At 36.7% G+C, this 14,660-nt stretch overlaps 1 protein-coding gene across 1 annotated transcript in view; it reads left to right on the top strand.

The window, feature by feature from the left end:
• Positions 1 to 4,858: 4,858 nt before the first annotated feature.
• Positions 4,859 to 14,660, top strand: part of LOC125267911 (alpha-1,6-mannosylglycoprotein 6-beta-N-acetylglucosaminyltransferase B-like) — a 144,225-nt gene continuing 134,423 nt past the window's right edge. Inside the window, 2 exon segments of the mRNA XM_048189971.1 lie at positions 4,859 to 5,543; positions 8,921 to 9,033. Of these exon segments, the coding sequence (XP_048045928.1) occupies positions 5,476 to 5,543; positions 8,921 to 9,033 (181 nt within the window). The 5' untranslated portion in view covers positions 4,859 to 5,475.

Raw genomic sequence — 14,660 nt, 5'->3', positions numbered from 1 at the left:
GCTACAAGACTAAAGGTAAAAAAAATTAATAAAAAAAAGGCTGTGGCATTCCTTTTTGCCAAAAAGGTACAGGGAAGCTTAATCCACTCATAAAGCACTGCACTGTGAATGCTAAAGTATGCTATGTGTTTTTCCACAAAAGCCCTGTATGTGTCAAAAGTGATGGATGACGCATTTTACATTTTATTGCTAACAAATAAATGGGTATATCTTGGTGTAGGTAACACTAAGCAACAGTACACGTTAATTTACATATACTACCTCCATTGTAACAATAATACAAAGCTGGATGAAAATCTGCAAAATTATCCTTGGAGCTGAACCAATATGAAAATCAGAGATGCGTTGAAAAAACCTTGGATATATTAATATTTTATAAAGCAGCTGTTAACAGCCACACACACTATGAGTCCATGAATATTTAAAAGAAAAATCAATGTTTTGGGTGTCATAGGTTCATTTCTCAAATTCACCCATGAAAGATAAAGGATAATGAAGACATGTTAATGTTGCTGTTTTATCAGTGACAAGCCATTATAAATTGTTTATTTAAATGAATTGAGAATTGAAAATAGTCCACCCCCAAGCCTCTGGTCCCTGTCAGTCTTTAACTGGGATTTTTTCCACCCTACCTGTTTATCATCTGTGAAGTACAACAGCACAATTCTGGGTGTCTCAGAGATTTGAACAAACCCTTAACCCCAAATATCAGTCTTGAGCCCTATCATCTTGAGTCTTGATTTTGTTATTTCTATCATTTCTGAAGACTGCAGTCAAGATTTTCAAGTTAAGACTTAAGAGGTCTGTGGATGCAGGTCCAGTGTCCAGCTGTCCTTACTACTATGTTGCTTTTAAAGAGTGTTTTGACCTCAAATATTAAAGGTTTCAATGAAAATATCAATTAGATTTTCAATAGTTCCAGTGGACCGATAGCTCTTAATGTACATGAATGAATGAGAGCATTTAGAGTGCACAGAGCGCACAGTGAGAGTAAATTGAATTTGATGAGTTGTGAGCCTGAAGTGCTTTATTGGCATCTAAACACACAAGTGACTGGCTGGCTTATGACGAACAGACTGAGATAAATTCGATTTCTGGAAGGCAGGAGTAGCCCAAGAATGTAAAACTAGCACTGTATATCTCTATGTGTTGCTTTAGTAATGTGTATAAACCACAAATTATAAGATGATATTTAATTCAGTGTGTGCATTTTTTTATTTAATTTTTTGTCAGTGCTGGATTTTCACTCATAAAAATAAACCAATTGGATGTTACAATTAATTTGCATTGGGTTCAGAGAGAGAGAGAGAGCATCAGAACATTGGGGGTACGAGTTGAAGTCAGTAGTCCATTACAGCGTTATAATAACTGTACTCTAGCTGTCATAATAAAACATACACATATTCTACACATAGTCATATTCTGTTATTATTTTGGTAACACTTTACAACAAGGTCCCATTTGTTAACATTAGACAATGCATTAACCAATTTTAACTGTAACAATGAACAATACATTTGTTACAGTATTAATCTTTGTTAATTTTAGTTAATAGAAATTCAACTGTTCATTGTTCGTGTTAGCTCAGTTCATTAAATAATATTAAGAGAAACAAATTTTGACTTTAATGATGTATTAATAAATGTTGGAATTAACATTAACTAAGATTAAAAATGCTTTAAGAATTTCTCATTGTTAGTTCATGTTAAAGGCACAGTATGTAAGTTTCGCCTATAGAGGTCGCTTATTGAAAACAATAACAAAGGACTGCACTAAAATGTGCAGTGCTGGGGGGCTTCAGGACCAGGGTTGGGAACCACTGTACTAAGTAAATGTTGATTGACTCAAAGAGGTTTAATAACTGGAGAAATCAGCATTCCCATTCATCTCAATGGCAGTTGCTCAGCTGACACAGAACTAGAAGTAAACGTGACGTGCATGCAGCTATCTTTGCTCACAGGCACTCAGTTTTGCCTGAGCCATAAATGTCATGTGACTAATCTCTTTGTAGATGTAACCCCTCTGGTTCGAACCACCCTCTCTAAGTGGGACTCGAACCCTGGTGCGCCGGCATGGGAGGCGGGCACTCTAACAATGAGGCTAAAGAATGCAGTCTCTAGCGTCAGTCGCTAGAGCACCTCTTGAGTTCAGACGAGTGAGATTTACACGCACAGCTCTCACTAGCCTAAGTCTGTTATGTAGACACAGGAAAATAAAAATGCTGATTGTTTGATGACACCACAAGAACAGTCACAAGCTCTTTACTAATGACGTCAAACACAGCAGACCGAGAAAAACATGTCAGTTTCACTCATTTCCCTGCAAATATAATGAACTATTTGTGATTTATGTTGCATGCAATTGTCTCTAGTCCAAAAGCTTCATTAACCGCAGCCATTTAGGTCTGTCATTTGTAAGGTTTGTGTTCCACATGCGGGGCGCAGGTTAACAAGTCCAGACATTGTGTACCCTGCTGACGGCAGAGAACTTTATGTTCCTTGTTTTTCTTGCATCTGTGGTGTTGTTTCAAAGAGAAATTTATATAGAAAGTGTGGGAGCACTAAAGAGCATCAATCAGTGCATGCCGTATGTCTGTTTTGTTAGACAAGACAATCATCTTGTTGTTCACTTTTCCCTCGGCTATAGTCAAAAATCTCTCCATCTTCAAGTAGCCCTGAAACAATATGGATTCTACTCAGCCAAAAAGTTTTGTACACCACTGTCCTTTTTTGTAGTTGTACTGCTGTACTCTGAGACTCTGGGTCTAGGAAATAGAGAACTATTGATTTTCTTTTTTTGAAAGCAGATCCTCAGCATTTTAAACTGTACAGAGAGAAGCTTTCATTAATAGCCGATCTGTCAGACTCACTGCTGGATATGAAGTGTGTCACCCGGAGGTGTGGTCTGCACTGCTAATAGTCCTCTGGGTTTTCAGGGCTCAGAAATGATGGGAATGAAACTAGCAGAAACCATGAGCTAGACCAGAGACAATGTGTTTGAGAGTGCTTGACTTCCTTTGAGTTTGTTCATAATCCTCATTATTCTGAATGATGACTCTCATTAGATTCTCATTATTGTTCATACTGTAGTGAAACATATCCTGTCTAGACACAATGATAGTGTAAGCATACAGCATAGATCAGCATACATTAATGGGGTCATGTGATATGTTTTCCTTTCCCTTTAATGTGTAATGCATGTATAAGATCTGTACAGTTACAAAGCTCAGTCTATAGGGATTTATTCTATCTAGCAGAGAACACTGATCCAGACCTGCCTTAAAACACCACAGTCGAAGTCCAGATAATACTTCTGCAAACACCTACGTCACAATGTGAAATATTAATGCCCGCCCAAAGGCATGTGCAAAGAAAGAAGGCAAGACTTCAGTGAATAATGTCTGGAGACGCTGTGTGTTTCGATGAGAAAACAAAATCGCTTTGTTTAGCAATCCGAAAACTGATGAAATTAAGGTTTGCTTGTGTACAGTGCATTTACAGAGGACAGCTTCCTGAACCTGCTGTGTACAACGCTGACTATAAAAACAAAAAATAATAAAAACTTACCACTGTGAAAAGTTCTGCCCAAGTTGTGCTTGCAAATTTGGTTCCAATTGGATCTGCCTGATCATCTGCATATTCAGAATCTGACTAGGAATCGAACTGATAAAACGATAATACCAACAAGATTATAAACTGCGTGTTTACAACTGCTTTAGAAGCCTTAAAATCAGAAACTTGCGATTATAGTAGCAAGGTGCATTACATTTCTGGCACATGTTTGAGGTGCTTGACCACTCACAAGTTCCGTTATTACCAATAGAGTTCAATGGGACTTACAACCATGGCTAATGATGCTTTCGGGAAATGCACCGACTGGGAATAGGGGTGCTGCAATAATGTTCATGTGAAAAACAATGTGTTTTTGAACATTAAACCATATGAACCTATTCTAGTACACCGAATAAAAAAAAGTATCGCTCCTTTAATCTAGCAAACTGTGTACAATTTTTTGTCACATGATATGTTTAGAAAGAGTCTGTCATATTCAAAACAAGTAACTGTCAAAGTAAAGTGCCAATGTATAAAAACATAAAGTATTAGTCTGAACTTTAGCCATGAATTATAAAATGAAGCATTTCTAATGCCAGCAGTGCAGTAAATTGTTCAGACATGTAGACTTAAGCTGTGTTAGTGGCTCAACTGATAGCAATATTAAGCTTTGTCTCCAAATCTAGGAAATACTACAACTATTACAAATTATACATTGTATTTCACTACATTCAAATATTAAACATTATTTATTTTTTCCCTTTAAATAGACTTGAAAATAATGTTGAAAAAAGAAGACATGCGATTAGCAAATAGATTTTTCTCACTTATACCACTTGACATCTTACCTCTAATATGGGACAAGTTGTGGACACTTAAGGAAAAATGGTACAGCTTATCCCACAATCTCAAATAATATATTACACTTTACAGTAATAAAAATTAGGTTGTCGTTTAATTGCTGTGAACGCTTCATTTTCTTTATGCAAAATATAACGTTTTTTTAATTATTATTATTTATTTAAGGGCAAAATATGATGCAAATTTGGGGGATTTAGTGCACACTCTTAAAAATAACGGTTCCAGAAGGGAATTTCCACAGTTCTTAAAATAACTATTTTTCTTATAATATGAAGAACATTTTAAAAAATATATACAGAACCCTTTTCGACTATAAAGAACCTTTTGCGGAATGGAAAGGTTCCATGAATGTTAAATGTTCTTCATAAAACCAAAGATGGCAATAATAACATTATTTTTAAGAGTGTAAGTACAGTAACAGCACCTAAACAAAACGCTGCATAAAGAAAGATCCAATTCGTCATATCTCAGATCGGATAATCCTAGTAAACTGGTAGAAATCCATCGGATGGCGCTCTTGATGCCTTGGAGCTGATGCGCAGGGAGCTGTCCACGGCTCTGAAACTACAGCGGAGCGGTTTAAGCTTTCAGACGCTTCATGCGAAGCAGCTGAACCATATTCTTCTTTATTTTGAGCCACAGAGATAACATTATTCTCAGAGAAGGTGAAAGTGATGGCTGACATCACAGAAAACGCCAGTCGTGCCGCTGAATTGATCAAGTGTCGTCGCGCGCTGCGCAGGGAGTTCTGACGCGGTTATTCCCCTCACGAGCTTCTACATTGATACTTCACCAAAATGTACAGAGATGGACCAGTGTGCTGGATTACTTATGACGCTATTTGGAAACTATTATGAATAGGAGTTCAACATCACCAAATGAATGACCAGCTGCTTACTTTGCTCAGCAATCTTCGGATGTTTTTCTTCGAGCAACTTCATCAAAGAGCTTTCATTTAAAGAAAGGCTTTTGCATTTAACTCGCATATTAAGTAACTAAACCGGGGGAAAATAATAAAGTAAATTATGCCTTTGAGTATGTTGTTGCACAGCCCGCGTGAAAAATGATTGCTGTAAATAGCGAGTGTATAACTATGATGAGAAGATGCCTGCTGACGTTCAAACCGTTCAGGTAAGACTCGACTATCTATGACTTATTTGAAATGTTCAGATATTGCAGATATTTGACACACCATTCAGACAGACCTCGTATTGTCACTGTAGCGTTCGACCACTGTAAGTGAGGTCTTCGTTTCGTGTCTGTGGTCAACCACAAGGTTAAGTTCTTACAAAAAATGCACCATAACCGTAAGTTTCCACCAAACACAGCAGTAACAGAATTTGTTAATGTAAAATCTTACTAAATTATGTGAAATCTTAATAATATGAGAGCAGACATTGTAACAACGTTAATATTAGCCTACAGTCGTTTTGTTTAGTTTCTTTATGGTAGTGTACAGTAGTTTTGTTGTGATATCTAGATAGATAGTTGTTTTTTTTTTTTTTTTTTTGTATTCGCAACAAACTTGATTTATCGACCTCGTCAAGTTCGCGCCCTCGAACAAAGCTGAACAACGCTCTCAAACTTCGTCTTTCCACTATTGTTACTACATGAAAGTACAAAGAAAGACATTATTGCTTACTGTAAATAAAATGATGTGACTTTATGGAGGTTGTGGTACTATTCTCGGCTCTTGAGAGGCTTTCATTGTTGTCAGAGGAGCTTCAGGAATGATGTGAGGATGGTGTAAGAAGTGAGTCTCTGATGAGCCTTTCGCGCTGTTTTGCACAGTGGCGGGAATCCAGCAGCGCGAGGATGTGGGTCATTCTGTTCCGCAGGAACTCTGCAATTTTTAAAATGAACATGCTCTACCTGTCGCTTATGCAATTTGCCCCTTATATAAAAGAGTATTACATATTACAGAAATATTATTGTATTAATTAGCATATTTAATTATATAGTGGCAAGAAAATGAAAATTATGCCTAAGAGGAAGGAAGTAGAGCTAAAGTTACTTGCTTAGTTTGGGAATTACATTTAGGTTACATTAACATTGATATTTATTTTGACTTTTGAAATTGATATTTTCATGGGAGTTATCAAATATTTCCAACTGAGACAAACCAAATAATACCACATCAAAAAAGTATCAGTTCCATTTTATAATACCTTTTGAAGTTTGAGTTGTTTAGCCACCAAAAATGGTCGCTTTCTGGAGAATGATGTCATCAAGGATAACAATATAGTAGGGGAGACTAGGGAGTGTTGTTTGAATGAACTCAATAGACCTTATTCCGGGCAGAGCAGAGACAGGTATGAAAGCGAGGCTGTGAGAGATAGACTTACCATGTTTTCAGTGGCATCCGCTGTATGAAGCTTCTAGATCACTATCATTTTCCACAGCTCATATTTTCTTGTATTTTTTGTCTACTGAAATTTCCTGGAAAGATATCTTTGCAGTTTTTCATCAGCAGAACAATTCAAAAACACATTAAATAACAGTACAACCCACTGAAGAGATGTAGCCTATGTCTATCCCTCACAGCCTCGCTGTCATTCCTATTAAAATCAAAGATGGCACTGCTGTGAATAAGGTCTATTGAACTCAAAGCTTTTTTTTTTTTTTTTTTGTGCTACACAGTACATTTCTCAAACTTTGATATACTGTAATATCCCAAAATATGTCTTCTACTAACTAAAGTAGAAACCTCTAATCACTACTTATCCCTAAACCTGGGCTTCTCAGCTCTGCCCCTCGAGGCCCACTGTCCTGGAGAGTTTAGTCCAAACCTTGATCAATCTCATCTGCCTATAACTTTCATGTAATCCTGAAGACCTTGATTAGTTTTTTCAGGTGTTTGATTAGGGTTGGAGCAAAACTGGCCCTCAAGGGCCACAGTTGAGAACCCCTGCTCTAAACAGTATAAATTAACATCAAGTACAAAGAGTGCTGTTACAATCTTGAGGTGAGTTGTAAGACAAACGGAAGACATTTTACATGAGATTCACCTTAGAATGAATATGAATTATTATTATTATTATATAAAATAAGCACAGGTGTACTTGAACAGCAGGGTTGGTTGGGTTAGTTTGGTTATTTCTGCTCTAGCACAAGCTGCCATCCTACAAAACAAAAAAATTTCCAAAAAAATTATTGTTCATTTAGTTTAATTAAAGGATTTTATGTGAACAGAGAAGTCAATGGAAATGCACCAGTGAAGGTTAAAGAAACAGTTCACACAAAAATACATTTCTGTCATTATATGTACACAATTACATAAAATGTATATGTTGTTATTGTTCTGCTCTTCTTTTCTATATAATGACATGATCACTATACAGTGCTCATGTCTGAGAAGCTCTAAACAAAATATCCCCACCATTACCACATACAGCAGGCCAAATGACTCATGTGTTATATTCCAAGTCTTCTGTAATCATATAATAGCTTTGTGCTAGGAGCAGACCTAATTTTAAGTTGATATTACTGAAAATAATGACTTCCACACTGCTGCGACTCTCATCTTTGGTCTCCAATCTAAATATTTGAACCACCACATTGTGATTGGCATTTATTGATGCACCAGCACAACAGTTTTAGAGTGCTGCAGGGATGACGTATGTTTAAAGGCCAAAACCTGGAAACAATTGAGTATTTTAGTACTTCTGGTTCCATCGTCCCGAAGTCAGTGTTGTTGTTTTTTTTTTTTGGTTAAATGTCTGAAATAAGTTCTGTGGTTCACACAAGCTCAAGATATTTTCATGTTTTAAAATACATCAGTAATACCCCCTAGTGATTTTTTAAAGCTTTTACTTTAAAAGCTAACTAGTGTCTAAATGGGACTACAGAGCTTGTCAATCATTAAACGCCATCAGCCGAACAAGTAATCTACTCACTAGTCGCTTTCACAGCCTCATTTTGTTTTTAATCGCACTCTTGCAAACTATTCTAACTCACACTTTTGGGGAAGATGTTTGTAAACAAAAAACTGAAAGAGTTGTTTAGAGCTTAATGATGGTGACGTTGAAGTCATGTGACCGTGGTACGGTCCATTTATAGCCTATGTTTTTACTTCTGCTGATTTTATTTAAGCTTCAAAATTTATAAAAGTTGTGTTCATTTGTGAAGATTAGCATGATGAACAAAAGACTCATGAACTTTTGTTGACCACAGTGCTTTTTTTTTTCTGCAGTAAACCAAAAGCCAATGGAAAAATCCTGTTGGGTTTTTGTAGAGGGAACCGGGGAGATGCTTAACTTATGGGTCGGTCTACAAAAATATAATATCACTGCAGCACTCTATTAATCTATTAAAGACAGATTGAGGAGTTAAGTGAACTTTAATTTATTGGGAGAACTATACATTTAAAAGAAAATTTTCACAAGGATAATGTATTTATTTTAATAATATATTCTTCTGGTCGTCATTGTCTGGCTGGAAGTTTTTCTTATTTTTTCACCCCAGCACATTTATACATCTGTCTGTCTCTCTTTGTCTGTCTGTTGCAGGATATTTGTGGCGGGAATCGGTTTCTTCAGTCTGTGTTTCTTAATGACCTCTCTGGGGGGGCAGTTCTCGGCCAAGCGACTGGGCGATTCCCCATTCAGCATCCGAACCGAAGGTACATTAATAACTGGCAGCTCTGCACGTCCACCTGTGCTGACCATATGCATATCTAATTCATCCGGTGGCATTTGGAAAGTGTCATTTTATGGGATCTTTAATGGGGTCAATGGAGGGTTTTGCGCTGGCCTTTAACAGGCTTGATTATCCAGGGGTCGGTGTGCTGTGAATAGCATCTCTGGCTGCAGAAGACCCCATTTGTCTTCAGTCATCACCTTTTGTGTGTATTAAAATAAATCACACCAGAGGCTAGAGGTCTCGCTCACTGCAAATGCCAAAAAGAACCTGTCCATGAGAAAAACTCACCCTGTCATCCTTTACTTACTCATCAGGGGTATTTGTGAAAGTTGATAAATGAAGTGTGCTCCTAATATGATGAAATCTGCCAACACAGATTCTTTGTGGACTAGTTGGGAACGTCTTCTCCAAAAAAGATGCATGCGATGCTGACTAAGAATTTAGCAAGGCAGCATAATTATGCTGTCTACCTTTTGTGAAAGCTTTCATGTTGGAAGCACACCTATACTGCTTTAAAATTCTGCCAACATGAGCTCACTACAGAGGTTTTGGAACAGAGCCAGTATGTTTAATATTCAGTTCCTTTCTAGTTTCAACACCGCTGTGCCCAACAGGAAATGGTGTACCCAAATGTGGCAAATAGCCATCTTAAGAGCTCCACTCAGTTGCTGGAAAATTGGAAAACTGCTTCATGGTGTGCTCAGCAAACCCCAGTATAAAGCTGAAGATGATGGATTAGTGTTCTGTGATGTTGTGGGAGAGGTCGCATGGAGAGAGAGAGAGAGAGAGAGAGAGCGAGAGAGCGAGAAAGCACAATCTGATTAATTAACCACTCCCAGACTGAAGTCTTGAGAAAGCATCTGGCTCTCGCTCATTAAACACTGCCTGCTGATCATCCAGGGATCGGCGTCACTGTGTTTTGGGAGCCCAGCTCTGACATGTGAGATGTGAGGACTACTTTGAATTCCAGTTACAAATGACTAATTATTTTAAACTAATTACATCTGAATTACTTACAATGTAATCAGTATCCAAATTCAGATATCACTACACGTATTGCAATTAAGGGGCCGTATCCACAAAACATTTTAACTTACCACTAAGAGTTCTCCTAAATAGCAGTAAGTTCTTAGGGTAAGAGTTTCCTCTTAAAACCTATTCACAAAGCTGCTGAGACAAACTTTTACTAAGGAATAGAGAGAAGTCTTAAGCTAAGAGAAAGGGCAGGGTTGACCTCGTTGCTATGGATGATGTCAACACCCTTCATCCCTGGATATACGTTGTTTTTTAGACATATGCGAACGTACACGCACAGTTGAATGCACAGCCTTCCAAAGTATACTTCATTTGACTCGTATATGCGCACACAGGCATTTGATGCATATGCAGTTTTGATCTCTCGCCACGAGTTACAACACGTGTAAATATCTTTGTATTCTTTCATGCTACACTGTAAAAAAAATCCCAGTAAAATTTACAGTAAAAAACCGGCAGCTGTGGTTGCCAGAACTTTACCGTAAAAAATACAGTAGCAACGTAAAAAAAATCTGTTAAATTTACGGTAAAATAACGTATTTCATTAACTGATATAATATTAATTTACCAACCTAATGAAGTACTAATATCTGTTTTGTACCTTTATAATACACTGACAGTCACCAAACACAGTGGTGATAAGAGTCACATGATGAATCAAAGTTCACCACAAGCAGATTTTCCACAAGCTGAGAAGGACAACACTAACATATAGAAGGTGCACACAGTGTCATTCACACACACACTAAACACCATCATGGTAACACACATGACATTTTAAAAATGCAATAAACATTAATTTAACAACATTAGGTGTAACATAAAACCCTAATGTACATAACTGATTAGAAAAAAATGAGAAGAAACAGAGTTATTTCAACGAAAATATATCAAATGTGAAGTGTCACGCAGGGAATTGTGGGAATGTCAATTTAAGTTTTTTCATTGTAAATTTTACAATGAATTGTTATTTTTCACTTCCAAAAACTGTGAATTTAATGGTATTTTACCGTAAAATTACATTAAATGTACCGTTAGATCTATTACAGTTATTCACCGTATATAGTACGGAAACTTTCTGTAAACCAATTGACAGTTTTTCACCGCAGCATTTTTACAGTCTTTTACTGTTAAAATCACGGTCATTTTTTACAGTGTAGAGTTGAGGGCACTTTCTAACCTCTTCACATAATCTCTCTTCTATGTAGGCCTCCTTTGTCTCTGTAGCTCACATGCGTTCTGGTCTTTTCTGTTTATGCAGTTTTTCTTCGACTACCTTGTGAATCAACGTCCCCAGGGCATGGTTGCCACCTTGTGGATAAACTAATTACTGCAATTAAAACATTCATCGCTCTCTCCCAGCTAATCAGGTGCCAAGACCTATATTTCAAATTAAGAATACAAGAAAGGTCTGCACTCTAAAAAAACTTTAATTGAAGTACACAGGAGATAAGATGACAGATGTTTCCGTTAAATTTAAATCCGTTAAATTTAAATGTTAACGTTTGTCATCTTATCTCCTGTGTACTTCAATTTCAAGTTTTTTTTAGAGTGCAGACCTTTCTTGTATACTTAAACTAATTACTGAAAAAAAGTTAAATGCAAAATCCGGTGGTGCGTGTACTCTTCTGATGACGAAATTCATGTCATGCGTACTGTACGCTGACCCTCGCGAACACATAAAAAGTGAGGTATACTTTGGGCTTTACTAACTATGCACACAGTGATTGGCTGATAGGGGAGGGGTTTCTGTCAGTGATTCAATCATAGAAATATTGTAGAATAAGGTATGTTGCCATATTCAAATAAAGATTTCAAAATGAAAGCTAAGTGTCACTAATTAAACAAGCATATGTTAAGATAATTGTCAGCCTCTTACATGTGTGCATCTCAAGAGATTGCAGAATTCAGGTGACAAATTATGCTTTATAAACAAAGCTCAGGAGGAGAACATTCAAATAGTATATCTAATCATCTTGAGAGGAGCTTCACCTGTTACCTCGACAGATTTCTGCATCCCTCTGCCATCCTGACTCATCACTCTCAGCAGGTTCCTACAGGGGAGTACTCTGGGATTGGGTTAAATTACATGCTTAGAGCCTCCCTTTGGACAGCATGCCAAATACACTTATTATACTCTTTTACTCTATTTGATCATTTGTAAGTGAACTCAAATTTGAGTCACGTGAGCTGCCTACAAGGCTATCGGCGCCGACGATAGGATATTATTTTCAACTTGACCGCAATGTTTTATTCTCCATCAATGCCCAGTATATTTTGCCTGTACATGAATGAACCTTTATGTTATGTCATCGCAGATTAAAATCTATAAATCAAAATATTTATTGCATTTATGAAGAAAAGGCTCAGCATCCATCTCTATCACCTATTGCCTCAATGGTGTACTGTGTCTGTGGGTGGACTGCCGACAACAGGCATTTTAGGATTGTTTGTGATTTGGTCTTGGTAACTTAGGAGTCCTCTTGACTACTCCTAACTTTTCTCAGATTTAGGAGCTGGCTCTAAAATGCTTTGTGAAATACTCTTAGAGCAAAAATTTAGGAGTCCTAAAATTAGGACTAACACGCCCATTATTTTTAAGAGTTTCTCCTGAATCGGCAAGTTAGGAGCTACTTTTAGCCTTATGATGTTTTGTGAATACGGCCTTTGGCTTTTTTGTCATTTTATATTGCTACAAGAAATGCAAATGCAAAGACACAAGAATAGTAATATCTGCTAGATCAGGTGTTTTCAAACTGAGGTCCGTGGATCACCATGGGGCCGCAAGGGAGTGACATTAAATTTAAGAACGTTGAACGCCGGGTCGTTATTTTCATGTCAATTTCTATATTTCATGTCATTTTTTATTGTATTACAGTATTAAAGTAAAATAATGCTGAAATATACAAATTATGTATGTAATAGAACCATTATGTGTAAATACTTCTCAATTTACATAATCAGATTTTTTTTTGCATTATGTAATTTACTTTAAAAAAAAAAAAAAAAAAAAAACATTTATTTAACATTCATTAAATAATTATGTTTTTCACCTTTTTGATGTGTAACAGAATACAGTATTCACTTACTGTATAACACTGAGTGCTGATCTAACACTAATGTTCAGCTCTAGTAGTATACATGTTATCTCAATGCTCTCTTTTGGTCCCTACGAGAAAACCTGCTGATTCTCTAATCCTCTTCCACATAAGATATCCTCCAGTTTTTACACCCTCACTCTGGCCATGTTCTAGCTTGAGTAACACCATCCAACATATGTTCTGGGATTATGCCTCTAATGGATACTAATGGCGATTCTAAGAGAGGTTTGTTATTATACATTTTTAATGAAAGCTTGTGTGTGGGTTGATGCAGGGAGCACTTTGTCAGTTTTAAATAGCAGACTTGTGTTAGTTAAGCAGGAAATACAGGATGCCTAGCATTAGAGCCAAAAAATCAATGAGTTCAAAATCTCATAGCATTCAGAGAATACATCCCTTCACTGGACACACTCTCATTTATTACTATTCCAATTGAAAATAACCTAACAGATTTAATCTAGCCGCCTGAAATATTGCTTTAATGTGTAGTTTTAGATGCTTCATTATTAGGGATGAAAATCTTCTCTTTTCCATGCAATGAATGTAGATGTTTCATATAGCCAAGATCAAAATTAAAAAAAAAAAAATGCAATGAAAAGCAGGACTTGTCCACTATTTTCCTTGTCTTCTGATAGCTACGATAGCTTTATGTCATATTTTTCTGACTTGCCACATCTCAACTGGTCACATTAAATGCAAGAATTTTTTTTTCATCAATGTCGTTCAGCACAGAATTGAAGAACTCATTACAGCATGGGTTGATCTTTGGTTGACCAACCAGCCAGGGGTGTTTATGCCCTTTCACAACACTTTATCCATTTTCTACCCATGAACCTAAAAATAAAATTTCTGCTTATTTAATTTCAAATTGAAATGCAAACTATCAGAAGATACACAGACCTTAGTAATACACTTTAATGGTCATGATATTGTTCTATTATTATTTTAATATGTTCCTTGAGGTTCACTTATAATGTTAATAATGCTTTTACACAAACACACACACACACACACACACACACACACACACACAATCATTTTCAATTCTCATTCTGACCCTCTATCTGAAATGATTCGTTTTTAAGGGGTGGCTCCTTTGAAGTGCCCATATTAACTTTCATGTAGTGTGTTATATAGCTGTTAAAAGGTCTGCAAAGTTCTTCAAAGATCAAAGGATAAATAGAGTTATTGTCTCCCAAACGAAAGAAGTGACTCTGAACTGCCTGGAACGAGTCGTCAGTAATTCCAGTCTTACTTCCTACTCAAACTTCCAGTTCATAAGTTTGTAACAAATTTGCATAATTCCAGTCTGTGGTCATTTGACACTCAATGCTGTAGTTGTAGCTGAGGCTGGAAGAATTTGGTTTGTGTTGCCGACATGTCTAGAAGATGCAAAAGCAAATCCATTTCAATGCACTTCCAAAAGGTTGAGACTCAGGCTGGAATTTATACGGCAAAACCGATGCTATTG

This window comes from Megalobrama amblycephala, linkage group LG1 (assembly GCF_018812025.1).
Source record: "Megalobrama amblycephala isolate DHTTF-2021 linkage group LG1, ASM1881202v1, whole genome shotgun sequence".
Lineage (NCBI taxonomy): Eukaryota > Metazoa > Chordata > Actinopteri > Cypriniformes > Xenocyprididae > Megalobrama > Megalobrama amblycephala.
Note: the sequence above shows the minus strand (reverse complement) of the source record. Positions and strands in the feature narration are given on the sequence as shown.